This window comes from Haematobia irritans, chromosome 3, assembly GCF_050003625.1.
Source record: "Haematobia irritans isolate KBUSLIRL chromosome 3, ASM5000362v1, whole genome shotgun sequence".
Classification (NCBI taxonomy): domain Eukaryota; kingdom Metazoa; phylum Arthropoda; class Insecta; order Diptera; family Muscidae; genus Haematobia; species Haematobia irritans.
The window spans coordinates 52,118,630-52,133,238 of NC_134399.1; the positions used below are offsets into that span (position 1 = coordinate 52,118,630).

General features: G+C 32.4%; 1 protein-coding gene across 4 annotated transcripts in view; it reads right to left on the minus strand.

The window, feature by feature from the left end:
• The window catches only part of Graf (GTPase regulator associated with FAK), a 365,913-nt gene that overhangs the window by 10,605 nt on the left and 340,699 nt on the right, over positions 1-14,609 (minus strand). For 3 of the 4 annotated variants that reach the window (XM_075302144.1, XM_075302145.1, XM_075302143.1), the window contains exons 5-12: positions 10,072-10,287; positions 9,942-10,013; positions 6,237-6,288; positions 5,609-5,922; positions 5,208-5,538; positions 5,039-5,144; positions 3,369-4,613; positions 3,223-3,302 (exon numbers count right to left, since the gene is read on the minus strand). In XM_075302144.1, coding sequence (XP_075158259.1) covers positions 3,223-3,302; positions 3,369-4,613; positions 5,039-5,144; positions 5,208-5,538; positions 5,609-5,922; positions 6,237-6,288; positions 9,942-10,013; positions 10,072-10,287 — 2,416 coding nt within the window. The remainder of the gene's footprint in view (positions 1-3,222; positions 3,303-3,368; positions 4,614-5,038; positions 5,145-5,207; positions 5,539-5,608; positions 5,923-6,236; positions 6,289-9,941; positions 10,014-10,071; positions 10,288-14,609) is intronic. The other variant, XM_075302146.1, reaches the window with a different exon arrangement.

A 14,609-nucleotide genomic window follows, 5' to 3' on the forward strand; every position in this document is an offset into this window, starting at 1 on the left:
CCATTGCACAATTTTTACCTAAAGAAGAATAGATTAAGCGTAAAAAATAGCAGAATTATCGTTTAGTGCATTGCATAATTTTGTCATAAAGCAGGATTTAAAGCAGTTACATCGCAAAACAACTGTGTCTCGAGTCATAAATAGTGCACAGAGATGAAATAAAATCTAAGACTATGCCAAAAGAAGATCGTAATAATTTCATCTAAATAAATAAAATTTTTTATCAATCAATTCACTTCGATATATCAACCATAACGATCAGACGTAGAGCTTTAGAAGTTGTAGGGCGATGATACAAAATTTGCAATAAAATACATTAAATAGGAAATGTGTTCTACTTTCCGGCGAATCAAAGTTTAACTTGCAAGGTGGAGATTCGCCTGGATTGTCCCGGATTTTCGTCTGCAGGAAGTGTCCCGAATCTTTCACAAAATTTGCCAATAATCTCGGAATTTCAATTATTCAATGCATACATCTTAATTTTTCCTGTTTTCTATGCTTTTATGAAAATTTACCAAAACAAATACCAAGTGATAAAATATGGGCAACTTTTGACAAAAATTTTGTAGGGGAAAGCATCCAAACTAATTAAAATTAGTATCATTTGTATTTTAATGTAGCTCTGTGCATCAGGATCATGTCAAACATGTTTCAAAAGCATATTGATTTGCATTATACATCGTATGTCCAAGTCTCTACATTTCCTTCTGGTGTTCTGTTTTCTTAACACATACCATTAGTGTTCATTAGCGCCCAAATCGACCAGTTCAAATTGTTTGCGGTCCACTCAATATTCAAGTTTAATCCGATTTCGTTGAGATCTTTCTTTTGTGTAATATTTTCTTTGCAATATAGTGTGAAAATATGCCAATTTTCGAGAGCTGTTTCCAGCATTATAGCGTAAGATGGCATGTAATCCGGCATATTGAGTATTCTTTTGATGAAGGATATCTGCAATTTGTCGACATTTTCAAATGATCTGCTGATCAATTATTAATTATAATTTACATATTCCAATTGAAATTATAATTTAAGCTGTTTTATGAATTTTGTAGTTTTTTGTAATTTTTAGGTTATACATTTTTCCACAAGCATATTCAAGAATCAAAAGTAGTTTGTAATATACTTACAAGCTCCTAAATACGATCAGCACATTTCGTTTGCTGTTGTGCCTCAATTTGTACGAAAGCTCGTACATAAACATTTCAGTGTAAAAAGACGTTGGTATGGAATGTGGTGAAATGTTAAGTGGCCACCGTGGTGCATAGGTTATCCTATGCTATAAGTTGTTTCACCAAATGTGAAACACCGTTCAGCTATAAAAAGGGAACAAGGGCCTCCCTAAATAGCTAAATATGGAATCGGGTATCACTCATTGAGCCTGAAAAACGGGCTGCCACTATACATAACCTAAGGTTATATATTGACCGTCCCGCTCAATTGTTGACCATACTCCCTTGTTTTAGTTGTAATTCTAAATCAAAAATCAATTTAAATTTTAATACAATATCACAAAATTTGTATTATTCTTAAATCCAATTTTAATTTGAATTTCTCATTAAAGAGAACTGTATTGTCAAATTTTAGGTTTATATGTTGGATGATTAAGAAAATATCAAAACAAGAATTTTGCGATTCCGAATATGGGAACATACGAGGGCAGTTCGGAAACTTCTTAGCCAAGCACAAATAGCGCGGTATAAACAGAAAAAAGTTAAGTGTTTTGGAAACTTCCATCTCTGTTATGAACACATGTTAAATTTTGTTTCGATCTGGCAACCCCTTCATATAGAAACAGGTGTTCAAAAAAGAATCCGCAATTTTTTTACAATGGAAAAATTAGAAATGCGTGCTATCATTAAATATTTACATAAAAAAGGTTTATCGGGACAAGAAATTCATAATGATACGGTGAATGTGTTGGTGAAATTGCTCCTTCATATGCAACAGTAAAAACTTGGGTCGCTGAATTTAAACGTGGTCGTACAAGCATTGAAGATGTACCACGTAGTGAACGTCCAAAAACAGCAACAACAACAGAAATTGTAGCCAAAGTGCATGATATGGTATTAAATGATCAACGAATAAAAGTGCGTGAATTTGCTAATATCATGGGCATCTGAAATGATCGATTCCATTTAATTTTGCATGAAGAACTACAGATGGAAAAGCTTTCTGCAAGATGGGTGCCTCATTTGTTAACAGTCGATCAAAAACGCATAAGAATGAACATTTCTCAAGCTTGTTTGGATCGTTTTAAGCGAAATAAAATTGATTTTAAGCTTCGTTTCATAACTGTTGACTGAACAATGGACTGAAGCTGGAGGAAGTGCCCCAAAGAGGGCAAAAACAATTCAATCGGCTGGTAAGGTTATGGCAACGGGTTTTTGGGACTTCAAAGGTATTTTATTGATTGACTATCTGCAAAAAGGTAAAACAATAAATTCAGACTGCTATTGCTACCTTTTGGATCATTTAAATGTACAAATTAGTGAAAAACGTCCTGGCTTACAACACAAAAAAATAATTTTTCATCAAGACAACGTACCAGCGCACAAGAGTGTTTTAAAAATGGCTAAAATCAACGAATTAAAGTACGAGATGCTTGACCACAATCCTTATTCTCCTGATTTAGCTCCCAGTGACTTTTACTTGTTCCCAAATATAAAAAAATTCCTTGCTGACAAGCGTTTTACCTCAAATGAAGATGCAATTACAGTTGTAAACCACTATTTTGAAGACCTTGAGGAAAACTATTTTAATCAAGGGATAGAATTGCTAGAAAAGCATTGGACTAAGCGTATTGAATTCTCAGGAGATTATATTGAAAAATAAAAATATTTTTGAAAAACTAACTATTCTCTTTCATTGATAGGCTAAGAAGTTTCCGAACCGCCCTCGTAACATAGTGTAGTTGCATCATAAAAAAATGATTTTGGTAACTATTCGATTTTCTTTTAGTTTTCAAACTTCGAAAATAACTATATATTTATCTAAGTAGTTAGGCCTTGCAAAAACTGCGCTGTAAACGTGCTTAACACGCCGTTCTTTCTCGGTTTTCCTTTCAAAGAGACTATAAGAAACCGGTTGGTCACCATTCGTGGATATAGATATGGGAGAGAATAACATGATCGTGTGTGCCAACATATTAAATGTAATTTGGATGTTACTTATATCCCTACGAAGTCATTTTGTCATATCCACTGGGACTACTCTACTTACCATTTGTTATAATTTGATTTGGTTCAAATGATAGTTCACCTTCACTTTCACCTAAGCACGCATACAATGTTCGCACCCTCCTAAACAAAATAAAACATTGGGCGTAAGTTGAAATATCCCTAAATATATAAAAGTAAAATACTTACGCTGTACCCGCTTCCAGATCTCGCTTTATTTGGTTCACATCTTTATTGCGATGCATCTTTTGCGGTGTGTATTCATTTGGTGAACTACCAGTACTGCCCACTATCATAGAAGGAGCAGCTGTGGCCGTGACTACATCATCTACTTGCGAACCCAGCAGCGTTGACAGTGATGTGGCTTGTGAGGAATGTGGCACATAATCTATGGATCCGCGACCGGATAAAAAACGACTGGAATTTGTGCCTCCTCCACCATTCGTTGATGACAAGGAATCACATACACTTTCATTGGAGCTTGATGTGGAGGCGGCAGCGGCTGAAGAATAATGTTTATTTTGGGCATATGGCAGATGATTGCTGCGCTGCAGCTGTACAGGCGGATGTTGCTGAGGACCATTGCCGGCAGTTCCACCACTAGTAGAGCTGCCGGCATACAATGCCTCCTTACGCATGGCCAGAGTTGGAGGAGAGACATTATTTAAACTCATGCGATTTCCCGATGAATTCGTTCCATATATGGATGTAGAGGCCGGTGTCGCCGTGGCCATTAGGTAATCATGTCGAAGGTTTGTAGCATTCGCGGGTGTGGCATGGTGAGCCGTTAGGCCACCATTTGTGTTCGAACTTAAAATACCATATACTGGATCATTGGCATTGTTGCGACGCATACTAATATCGCTCTGCGACATTGAATGCAGATTTTTTACACTACCCATATTGACACTCATACCTAGACTTTTAGGACCACTATTGCCTCCGTTACTTGTAAGTGCGGACATATGACCTCCATTGGTACCATTCGATGTTAATACACCGGAACCTCCTCCACTACCGGTATTGCCGTAAATCATGCCATTTGGAATGTTTTGTAAACTCGAAGACATAGGTGAATCAGTAAAATTTGATTTAGTCACCACTCTGTAGACTTGTTGTTGCGGCGAATACATTGAATTCCGTCCCACCGATCCTCCACCGCCCCCAGCCAGATGGGCTTGTTTCGACTGGTTGGAACGAGGTACTCGTACCGGAGGACTACTGGAATTATTTTGTAGGTGTGTACTTACAGTACTGGGATCATTCTTGAAAATACGTTCATAGTTATCAATGAGAATATTGATGACAATGTTGTTGAATTTAATATCCAATATGGCAGCTACAGTTTCTTCCTGTGGACGTAGTAGAGTAGGACCGAACACAACACCCAAATTGAAGACGGACATTTTATTTTTCTCGAATTTTCGGGAGACTCTAAAATAGAGATATGGGAGATTTATTAAAATACCGACATAATCATTAGAAATGTTATATAGGGAAACCAATTAAATTCATAAAAGAATAACCTTTTTCACCGAACATTTTGTATATAAAAGGTTTTTTTATTGAATGTTAACATAAGATCCATCGTAGAGCAATAGGGCATGATCGCCATGTATTCAGAGGGTGGGATTATATACTAAAACATTTCTCAATGATGACCGAATACAACAGCAATTTATATATAAGTTGTGCCAAGCATTGTGATGGCTATACAAAGTAAGTTCTTCGCCATTTAGATGGATAGTTTGCAATATGTATATCTAATTTAGTTTTCATTCAATGTATCCGGAATCAAAGTAGCATCATAAAACTATTATAAGTCCCAGAAACCTGAATTAAAATAAAAAATTACTCACTCGGTTAAATGTCTAATGACTATATCAAGCATTTCAAAGTTTTGTTGTGGCAATTTATAAACCAATTTATGGACTTCATGGACACGTTGATTAAGACTTTCTTGCTCTGTAAAAGAATTCGAAGCATGCAGTACAAAATAAAAATGATCATATGTTTCGCATAACTTACTGGCTGCTTCAATGAATCCGCTGTGATAACGATACGTCATTAGGGGTTCATTTAAATTACGCAAATATGTTTTGAGGGCACTGGCTATTGTATTACTCTCCATGAGATCTCGATATTGATCATCGGTGAAAACTAAATCGGCTTTCTTTCGATCCATACCCAATGTTAATAGTTTCGATATCTTAGTTCCCACACCACTTTTGCGGTAAATGCCTTCATCCTCTAGCCCTCTATTTTCCAAGACCTCGATGCATTTACGGACAAAAGCAAAGCCAGTCTCATCTAATTGATATTCTTCGCCAGCTTTGATTTTACCTGGAGCAAGGTACGTCTACGAATAGGGAGAAAATCCCACAGAAATTAATGATACAACATATAAAGCAATCGCTTCAAAAATTTACCGGCTCTGTTCCATCCATGGCGTTTATCCACGCTCTGCGATCTTCTTCACTTAAAGCTTGGAATGTATAAACACTACCTGGTTTCTCCTTGAATGTCAAATCGAAACAGAATCTTTTTTCAAATTCTGATGCTCTTCTTTGGCACGACACTAGTGTAAGTTTCTCTTCTTCTCTCTGTTCGGGTCTAGCAAAACTGTGGTTCATCTGATTAAACTGAAGCATAGTGAACTCCTTCTTTTGTTTTTTGTAGGTGCAATAGTATTTCGTCCATGTTGCCTTAAAAGGTTCTAAAAGAGAAATTTTCAAAAGAGAACCTAAATTACAGTATTAATGTCATGTTGAAACATTGAGATGGATAGTTATGTATGTACAGGAAAAAAATTGTGTGTGTAATGCATTTATATACATACATATAATAATTAATACTATATTTAATAATTGATATACTCTTGTGATACTATATAATTAGTATGTACTATATACAATGTGAAGTGTATTATAGTGTTCTCTAATCCCCAGTGATGAATTATCCTGCATCTCTGAGAGTCGATTGTATATAGAATAAATGATTACATGTATGTGTTCATTGTACATTACACCCCAACTATGCTCTGTAATAGGAACTTACTCTTTTCCATTAAAAATAAATATCCCCGTTTGGTGAATTTTTCTTCAGGTTTCTGCAAGAAATAATTTATATTGAATTTTACGATATAAATAGATCATTAGTAATTTGAAAGCTAATCTTAAATACTACGATGTCAAGTAATGTTCGCTATAAATCTAAGATTTCCTTGCAATTGTATTTTTGTACACATTTTTGATGAAATTTTAATAAATGCATTTCCGGGATAGAGAATTCGAAAATCGATTTGTACACTAATGGATTTTTCATAAAAAATAGTTTTTGTAAATTCCACAAATCTTCTTTTGCAATTTTTTTAATAGGTTCAAATCGACTTTTGATGATGGCAAACTTAGTCGGCTTTTCAAAATTTTGAAAAAGACAGGAGAGAGAAAAGTCGCCATTTTGATTCTAATTGCAATCCTTATTCCGGTTCTATATTAAAATTACAAATTACAAGTCATCTCGTAATATATACGCTATAATTATGTATTATGTGGTCACCGATGTCCACCTGAGAGTACATGACTTTGAGGATCGATTATACATTATCCTTGTACGTTTTATTTAATATTTTTATTGGAGTATGTTAAGGGTCCCTTCTAATATTAATTTACCAGTTTATATAGTTGGGCATGTGATTCGCCAATTTTACTTTAGCACTGTACATAAGAAAAAAATTCTTACGTCTTAAAATTCTATGAAATCAAGTTTGTTTTATTTTATACATTATAGCGCTATTTCTAAAAATATGTTTTTCTGGAAATTTTTTGTACTTCTGAATAATATGCAGTCAAAAATAAAAATTAAATTTTGACCAAAAATTCAAAAAACAACAAATTGGAAGTTAAATAATATTTAACAGAGATGAAAGTAATGTTGGTAAAAAAAGATGTGTAGTGTAAACATATCTCTTTTCTCAAAATCAAATTGCTTATTTGTAAATAAAAACTTAATTTAATTCTTTATCTACCATTTTGCATATTATATATTTTTTCGGAGGAATCGGTGACATTTAAGGGTTAATTTAAGTTATTTTTTTTATGGAAAAAGTGAAATCCCCATCTTTTGACATTTCTAATATTACCCTTGGACAATTAAGGTGACATATTTATAGTATACAGATGTTGATTTTTTTGCATGAGAGGAAGTGTTATGTAACCAAAAGACAAAAAAAATTAAAATTGGGTGTAAGACCATAAAATACAGTGTAAGTCCATAAAGTCACGTCCTCTATAGTGGACATCAGTAGCTAAAGGTTGCAAATTATACAAGCGTTTATATAGTATTAAACAAAAAATATTGTATGAAATGGCAAAATTCGAAATTATTGTAAAAAAGAAATTGTATGGAGCTTCAAAACTCCCATAGGAGCTGCAAATATATTTTCACCACTTTGAGATTTTAAGGAACTCGCCCAGTTTTGGTGAAAATGGTTCGAGCACTTTTTGTTTTTTCCCAAAACAAGCAAATATTCATCCTATCTATATACCTAATTCGAACCTCATTTGTAAGCTAGAACTCTAATAAGAGAGTTATCAAAACTAAGCTTTCAATTTTTCAGGAATCAAGCAACTCTATTGAAGGGTACCCGACAAATCGTGTATTATAATCACGTTTAAAGAGATGGGGTGCAAGTAAATGCTGAAGAACGTAGCACAAAACATAAAATGTATATTAAAATTAAAATTTGGGAAAACACGTATACATTATGAAGTCAGGTCTTGAAGTGAGTCACGGTTTTTATTAGTATTTTGAAAAATACTTCTTACAGTATTGTTTTGACAATGTTACTTATTTTCCAAACATAATATTTTTTCCATAATACACACTGAAAAAACAGTGAACCCACCAGGAAGAAAACTTTCGGTTAATTTTAGAAAATTTTGAATATTTGTAGAAAATTTTAACTAAACAGTATTAAAAACGTTGGCATCACGCCGATGTCATAAAAATAAGTAAATATTTTTCGACAAATACAAGAAAATTTATTAGACATAACTAAGTTTTTTCACTTGTTAAAGAAAATTTTGTAGTTTGAAGAAAAAACTTGGAGTTCAAAATTACAAGAATGTCTTTACTGACATACGAAGTTGACGATGGACGCATTTTTGGTAAAATTTACAAATTTAAAGAAATTCTGAACTATTTTGTGGAAGACACGAATTTAGTTAATCTTTATGCTTCATTTGAGTATATTTTTTTCCTCGGGTTTAGTTAATTTAACTAACGTACACAAAAAAGTATTAGGGTAAAGAAAACTTTCTCCAAACATAATATTTCTATGAACTAAAATAAAGTTAAATTGGCTTTAGTGAAATAGAGAGTTCACTTTTTTTTGAGTGCATATCATACTAAAATACATGCAAAAATAACAACATTTCTTAACAGAATTGAAGGTCGCGTATTAAAAAGTTTCTAAATATGTTTAAATTAAGGAATATGTTTACATAATTATACAAAAATTGTTCTTTTGTACTCTATGCCACTAAAATAAACTAGTTGTAAAAAAAAAATAATTTTGCAATGGCTACTTTTATTTCTGTAATGGAAAGTTAAGACCATATAGATTGTACCGTTATATGGTCAAATGAAACAAAACAAAACAAAACCGCTTTCCATACAATGTAACGACCTCGGAATATTACAGGCAATAACTGGTAACGACAAAGAACCCAAAAAACACCACGTCCAGCAAACCGTTAAACATAGAGCGGAAAGACTCATGGTATGAGGATGGTGGCAACCTTAGCCCCTTATTAATAATAAGGAAACATTAAAAAGGAGACCCTTGATATTTTGCAATCAAATTTCACTAAGTTTGTCGAGGAGCAAGTAGTTTTTCCACAATACGGCAAACCCAAGCATACTTACAAAACAGTAAAGAAATGGTTGTGGGAAATGCTGAAATGGCCACCACAAATCGCAAAATAAAGCATACTCCTAAATGGTAAACATACACTCGGTTTTGCTCTCCACTGTACATCTACATTATTCTTTTCGATGGACTTGTGAATTGAAATAGCTCTAGCTCAACATCCGTTCGAATGGATTGAATACTAAAATTGTGTCATTTGGACCCAATTTAAATATGTGAAATGTCCTTAGGCTTAAGAAGGCCGAGTTTTATGGGGACTATCGTAGGACTTGGTCTACTTTTGCATGCTAAGATGACATGCTAACTATAGCACTACTGTGGTTCCAGTCATTGAGCAAAACATATGTAGAAGAGATAAGAGAGAATTAAAAAACCGATTAGCCGAATTTTAAGATTTTAAATGTCTAGCATTAAGTTAATTTTTCAACTAACACCATGAATGGGGTCCAAAACGCATGCAACTTATTTCGAAAGGTATTCGGCACGCCGTTAACACTAGGCTACAAAAAGGAGATACTTTATCTATAATCTAATCATAGCAACGTGCAGCACTACATAATAAGAGAGAAGTTAACCAGATTTAACATGGGATAAATAGGCTAATTTCATAATTGGCAGAAAAAGTTATAATTTTATATCATTTCAGTGCTTCCGACTATTACTGTTTTTCATAAGAACGAAAAAGGGTTTATGACATTATAATTCATTGCTAATATGTTTGTGATTCAAATTTCCTACAGAGTAATCTAGTGAGATTGTGAATTGATTTTTAACATCGTAGTGGAAAATTTAAATTTTAATTTACATTCAACATTTAACGAAGTACTTACAGTTCTTTTCTCCATGTATTTCAATTTAAGTTCAGTGACTTTCTCTCGCGTTCCTTCAAAATTTTCGCGAGTCTGTAAAGAAAACACAAATGAAGTTCAATAAAAAAACACTATCATGTAAATATTCTACCTTCTGAACTTTATGCCTTAAATCCTGCAGATAATCCTTGTTATCCTCCGCTGACTCATGTGCCGTATGGTAGAAGACTAACCAACTAGAAATGAATGCCAATAGAATTTCAACAAATTCAAATTTTATACGCTCTTGGACTTCTTGTATACGTAAGACATAACTCAGTGATTCCTGGACATATTCTCGTTCATGCATTCCCAAACTGGCATCGGCCTAAAATTAGAAAAAAATGAAAGGAAACATTAAGTTTGCGCCAATACAAATATAAATACATCTATCCGAGGCGATTAAATGTTAGTTAAGTGGAAGATGAGAGAAAGCACAATAACTATAACTCTCACATGCTTCTTAAACACAGAAATAAATATCACCACAATATTTCCAACCAGACTAAAAAATAAAGTCAGTTAAGAAAATGATTGAAACCTTTTTACATTTTTGTTTAAAATGCTAATTATGACAATTAATATTTACATTAAATCAAATTTGTTCTGAAATAATTAATTTCTATATACATACAATACATTGGTTCATTAAATTTTGATTCAAACGCAATGAAAAATCCAATTATATTTACAATCGGAAAATTCCTAAAAGATACTCTCTCTTATAAAATTACATGAAAACTATTCCATCTAAAGGGAAACAATTATAATTAAATCATAATACAATAAATAGTTAATTAAAAATATAATTGAAAGTGCCGAATATCAATAAATTTTTTAGTCAAGCATATTTTTATTTCTAATTAATTTTCTGATAGTTTCTACCGTTTTCGTGATTAATGCAATTTCAATTAATTTCGTGATTGAATACAAAAAACACCCTGTACCAAATTTCATCAAGATCGGTTAATAATTTCGACCGGAATCCTGTGAACAACAAATACATGAATAGACGGGCGGACGGAAACCAAGCGCTAGATCGACTCAGGAGGTGATTCTGAGTCGGTCGGTATATACTTTATGGGGTCTACAATCAATATTTCTGGTAGGCACATTTTTTTGCAGATGAAAGTTATTATACCCTGATCGCTATGTGGTTTAGGGTATAAAAAGAAAACTTGTTACTACAAAGTAGGTTCTAAATCCTATTTTCCTTACGTTTCGTAAAGCCGGCGGAGAACTGAACTGTGTGACTCCGACGCAAACTGTATGATATTTGAGAGAAGCGCCGAAAAAACTGCATGATATTAGAGAAATTTTCCTCATGACTGCCACCTACTGACGCTGTTTCGCTTCACAGTTTCGTTTTCTTGTATATTCATTCTCTCTGATACAAAGTTCAAAACAACCCTCATTTTATAGAACAGTTCTATGAGTTTTTGAAAAGGGCTGCTGTTTTCATTGGTACTTGTGGGCGGAGTTGTCATGTCGGCCGCCTCTTTTTAAAACGTGCCGAGCTTCATGTGTGCTCCGGAACTCAAATAAAAAGGGTATCTATGTATGTTTTTTTCAGTTCATTTTTGAGCAGGATTCAAAAACTGAGTACAACATCATAATCCTGACTCGATCCAAGGATATTCGTCCGTTATATGCCTGTTAGATAACCTTGAATGTTTGTTTTTCCTACACCCAGAAAAAAGTGTCTTCGAAACTAAAGGAAAAAATGTTCATCAATTTAGTTTAGCCATTTTATTTCCACTCAGTTAATATTTTGTGTGAAATAATAAAATTTACTTGTTTCAGTAAAAAAATCCTAAACTGAAAGCAGTTAGGAATAGTTCATAAACTAGAATACTAATACTGTTTTCTTCGCTGGGTACAAGAAGTTACTACTGAACAAGAAAATTTTATTCACTGATAACAAAGCATTCGTAAAAATAAACAAAAACCGAACTAAAACCAAGTTTCCTCAAATTTAGTAAGATTTCTTATAAAATGATAATTCTGACTTCCTTTATTATAGAAAGCTTATCATACATACGAATAACACTTGGCATAGAAAAATATTTTAGTTCATTCGTACTAAGAAGTATTCAATCCTTTCAAAACTTAAGGAAACACACTTGTTAGAATTTAGGAAAATTTCCTACATTTCTTTTATCTACCTGTAATCGATACCTGTCTTTTATGTAATCGATATGTTTGCGCGTGGGTTGTTTTTTTAGTTGGAATCGCGTTGTTATGGTATACGGAGAGATTGTTAAAAAATAATATAGTAAAATAATATTATAAAAAACAAATAAAATATATAAAATATTTGTTATTTTAAATTAGTGAGAAAAATGTTCGTTTTTTGAAAATTGGTTTATAAAAAAGAAAACACCAGCAGAATAACAACCCCGTCATTCAACTTCATTTTGGAATCTTCAATTATCAGGTAATATTCAGTGACGCTAACCTTTTGTGAAAACATTGGTTTTGGATTTTTTTGTTTATATTTGTAGGTATTGAAATTGTAGAAGGTGGACAAAATTGCTAGGCAGCAAATTATTCAAAGTGAAAGGTACTACAAGAAGAAAAAATGTGTTTTAATATTTCAAGGCCAGTCGATGCTGTTGATTCTAAATAAATATATTTAATATATTAATAAAACATGTCTTTTATTGAAGAAAAAATTGCTTATATAAATACATAAAATTGTATTTAAAAACGAAGGTAAGCAGATCTAACTTTGAAGTAAAAGGTTTACCACAAATATGTAAGATTTGTCCAAATGAATGAAAAAAGTTCAATAAAATCATTCCATATATGAATTCAATTCAGCTAAATTTTTTCATTCTGTAGTATAGTGGTACATAAATATAGGAAAATGTTAACTAATATACGGAATGCATTCTACCTAATTTCTACGAAAATCACATCATTCAAACAAATAAAAATGTCTTTGGCGCTATACGCAGTTCAACTTTCTTCACAATGAGTTCATTTTAACTTAAAGAAGGGGTCACTTTTTTCTGGGTGTATGTATATCAATAGTACCTTCGAGCAGAATAAGTGCCAGTTACAGATTTCCCACACTCTCGATGAATTTAGATTTATTTAAGTGCCTACTTTAAATTAAACGGGAGTGTGGGAAAGCTAAGTATGCTATAAATAGCGGTGGGTACCAAGCAGGGCTGTGGAGTCGAGCCAATTTTGCTCGACTCCGACTCCAGCATTTTTCATCAGCTCGACTCCGGAGTCGACTCCGGGTAATATAACTAAATCTAATTTTAATACCACTAATTTGTAGTTCTATTGTGGGGTTACCGTAAGTGGATCGATATAAAGTTTCGTATTTATTTATGTGTGCAAAAAAGGTCTTAATTGCACATTAGATGCCAATTGAACTCAATATTTCAAATTTAGGGCAATGTTTAATAAATAGAATAATGATATAAATACCCATCATAATATGAGAAGATACCAACAGTATATGTATTTGTGGACCAAAATTATTGATACTATCTCAAATCCTTTAAATTTGTTGCGAGCTATATAAAGGTTTATATTCCCATATGCATGAATTTGAATCTGAATCGATTTAGACAAAATTGTATATACTTCTACAAAATCTATGTTTATAAAATTTAAATCTAACGTTATGGGACGTAACACAATTTTAACAAAAAATGAAAGGAAAGTCTAGTAGGGCGGGCCGATTATAATATATTCTGCACAACTTTGTATTTAGATCTACATTTTGATAAAATCTCAAATTAGACTTCTACAAAACTCGGGCAATATTTGGGAAATATTTACAATTGTTTAGACAATTTCGCAAAAATGCATTTATGATTCATTCATTGAAAAATTTGAAAATTTGAGTCATTTCTACAAGTTTTCGACTTAGCAGTGAGTATCAGTGAGCATACAATTTTGGAAAATTTGTGTCTAGTAATAAGAATTTTATATAGAAATAAAATTTTGCAAAATTTTCTACAGAAACAAAATTTTGACTAAATTTTCTATAGAAATAAAATGTTGGCAAAATTTTCTATAGAAATCAAATTTTGACCAAAAATATAGAAATAAAATTTTGAATAAAATTTTTATAGAAATAAAATTTGGCAAAATTTTTTATAGAAATAATAGTTTGAAAAAATTATCAATAGAAATACAATTAAAAAAAATTGTGTAGCAAACAAAATTTTGCTAAATTTTCTATAGAAATAAACTTTTGCAAAATATTCTATAGAAACAAAATTTTGACAAAATTTTCTATAGAAATAAAATTTTGACTAAATTTTATATAGAAAAAAATATTTCTATAGTAATAAAATGTTGAATACATTTTTGATAGCAGTATCAGTGAGCATCAGTAAGAAAAAAAATTTTGCATTGACATCAGTAAGAAAAAAAATTTTGCATTTTGCATGAGCATCAGTAAGAAAAAAAATTTTGCTTGTCAAATTTATTTGGGCAAAGCCCTATAGACTGCAAGATGGTTGGATGTACAGCTGTTTCGGAATTACCACATTCCTCATCAGCATCCTCTACTTGCAGCAAAATTCCGAAACAGCTGTACATCCAACCATCTTGCAGTCTATAGGGCTTTGCCCAAATAAATTTGACAAGCATACTTTTCCTCTGTTGGTTAAGCTACACTTG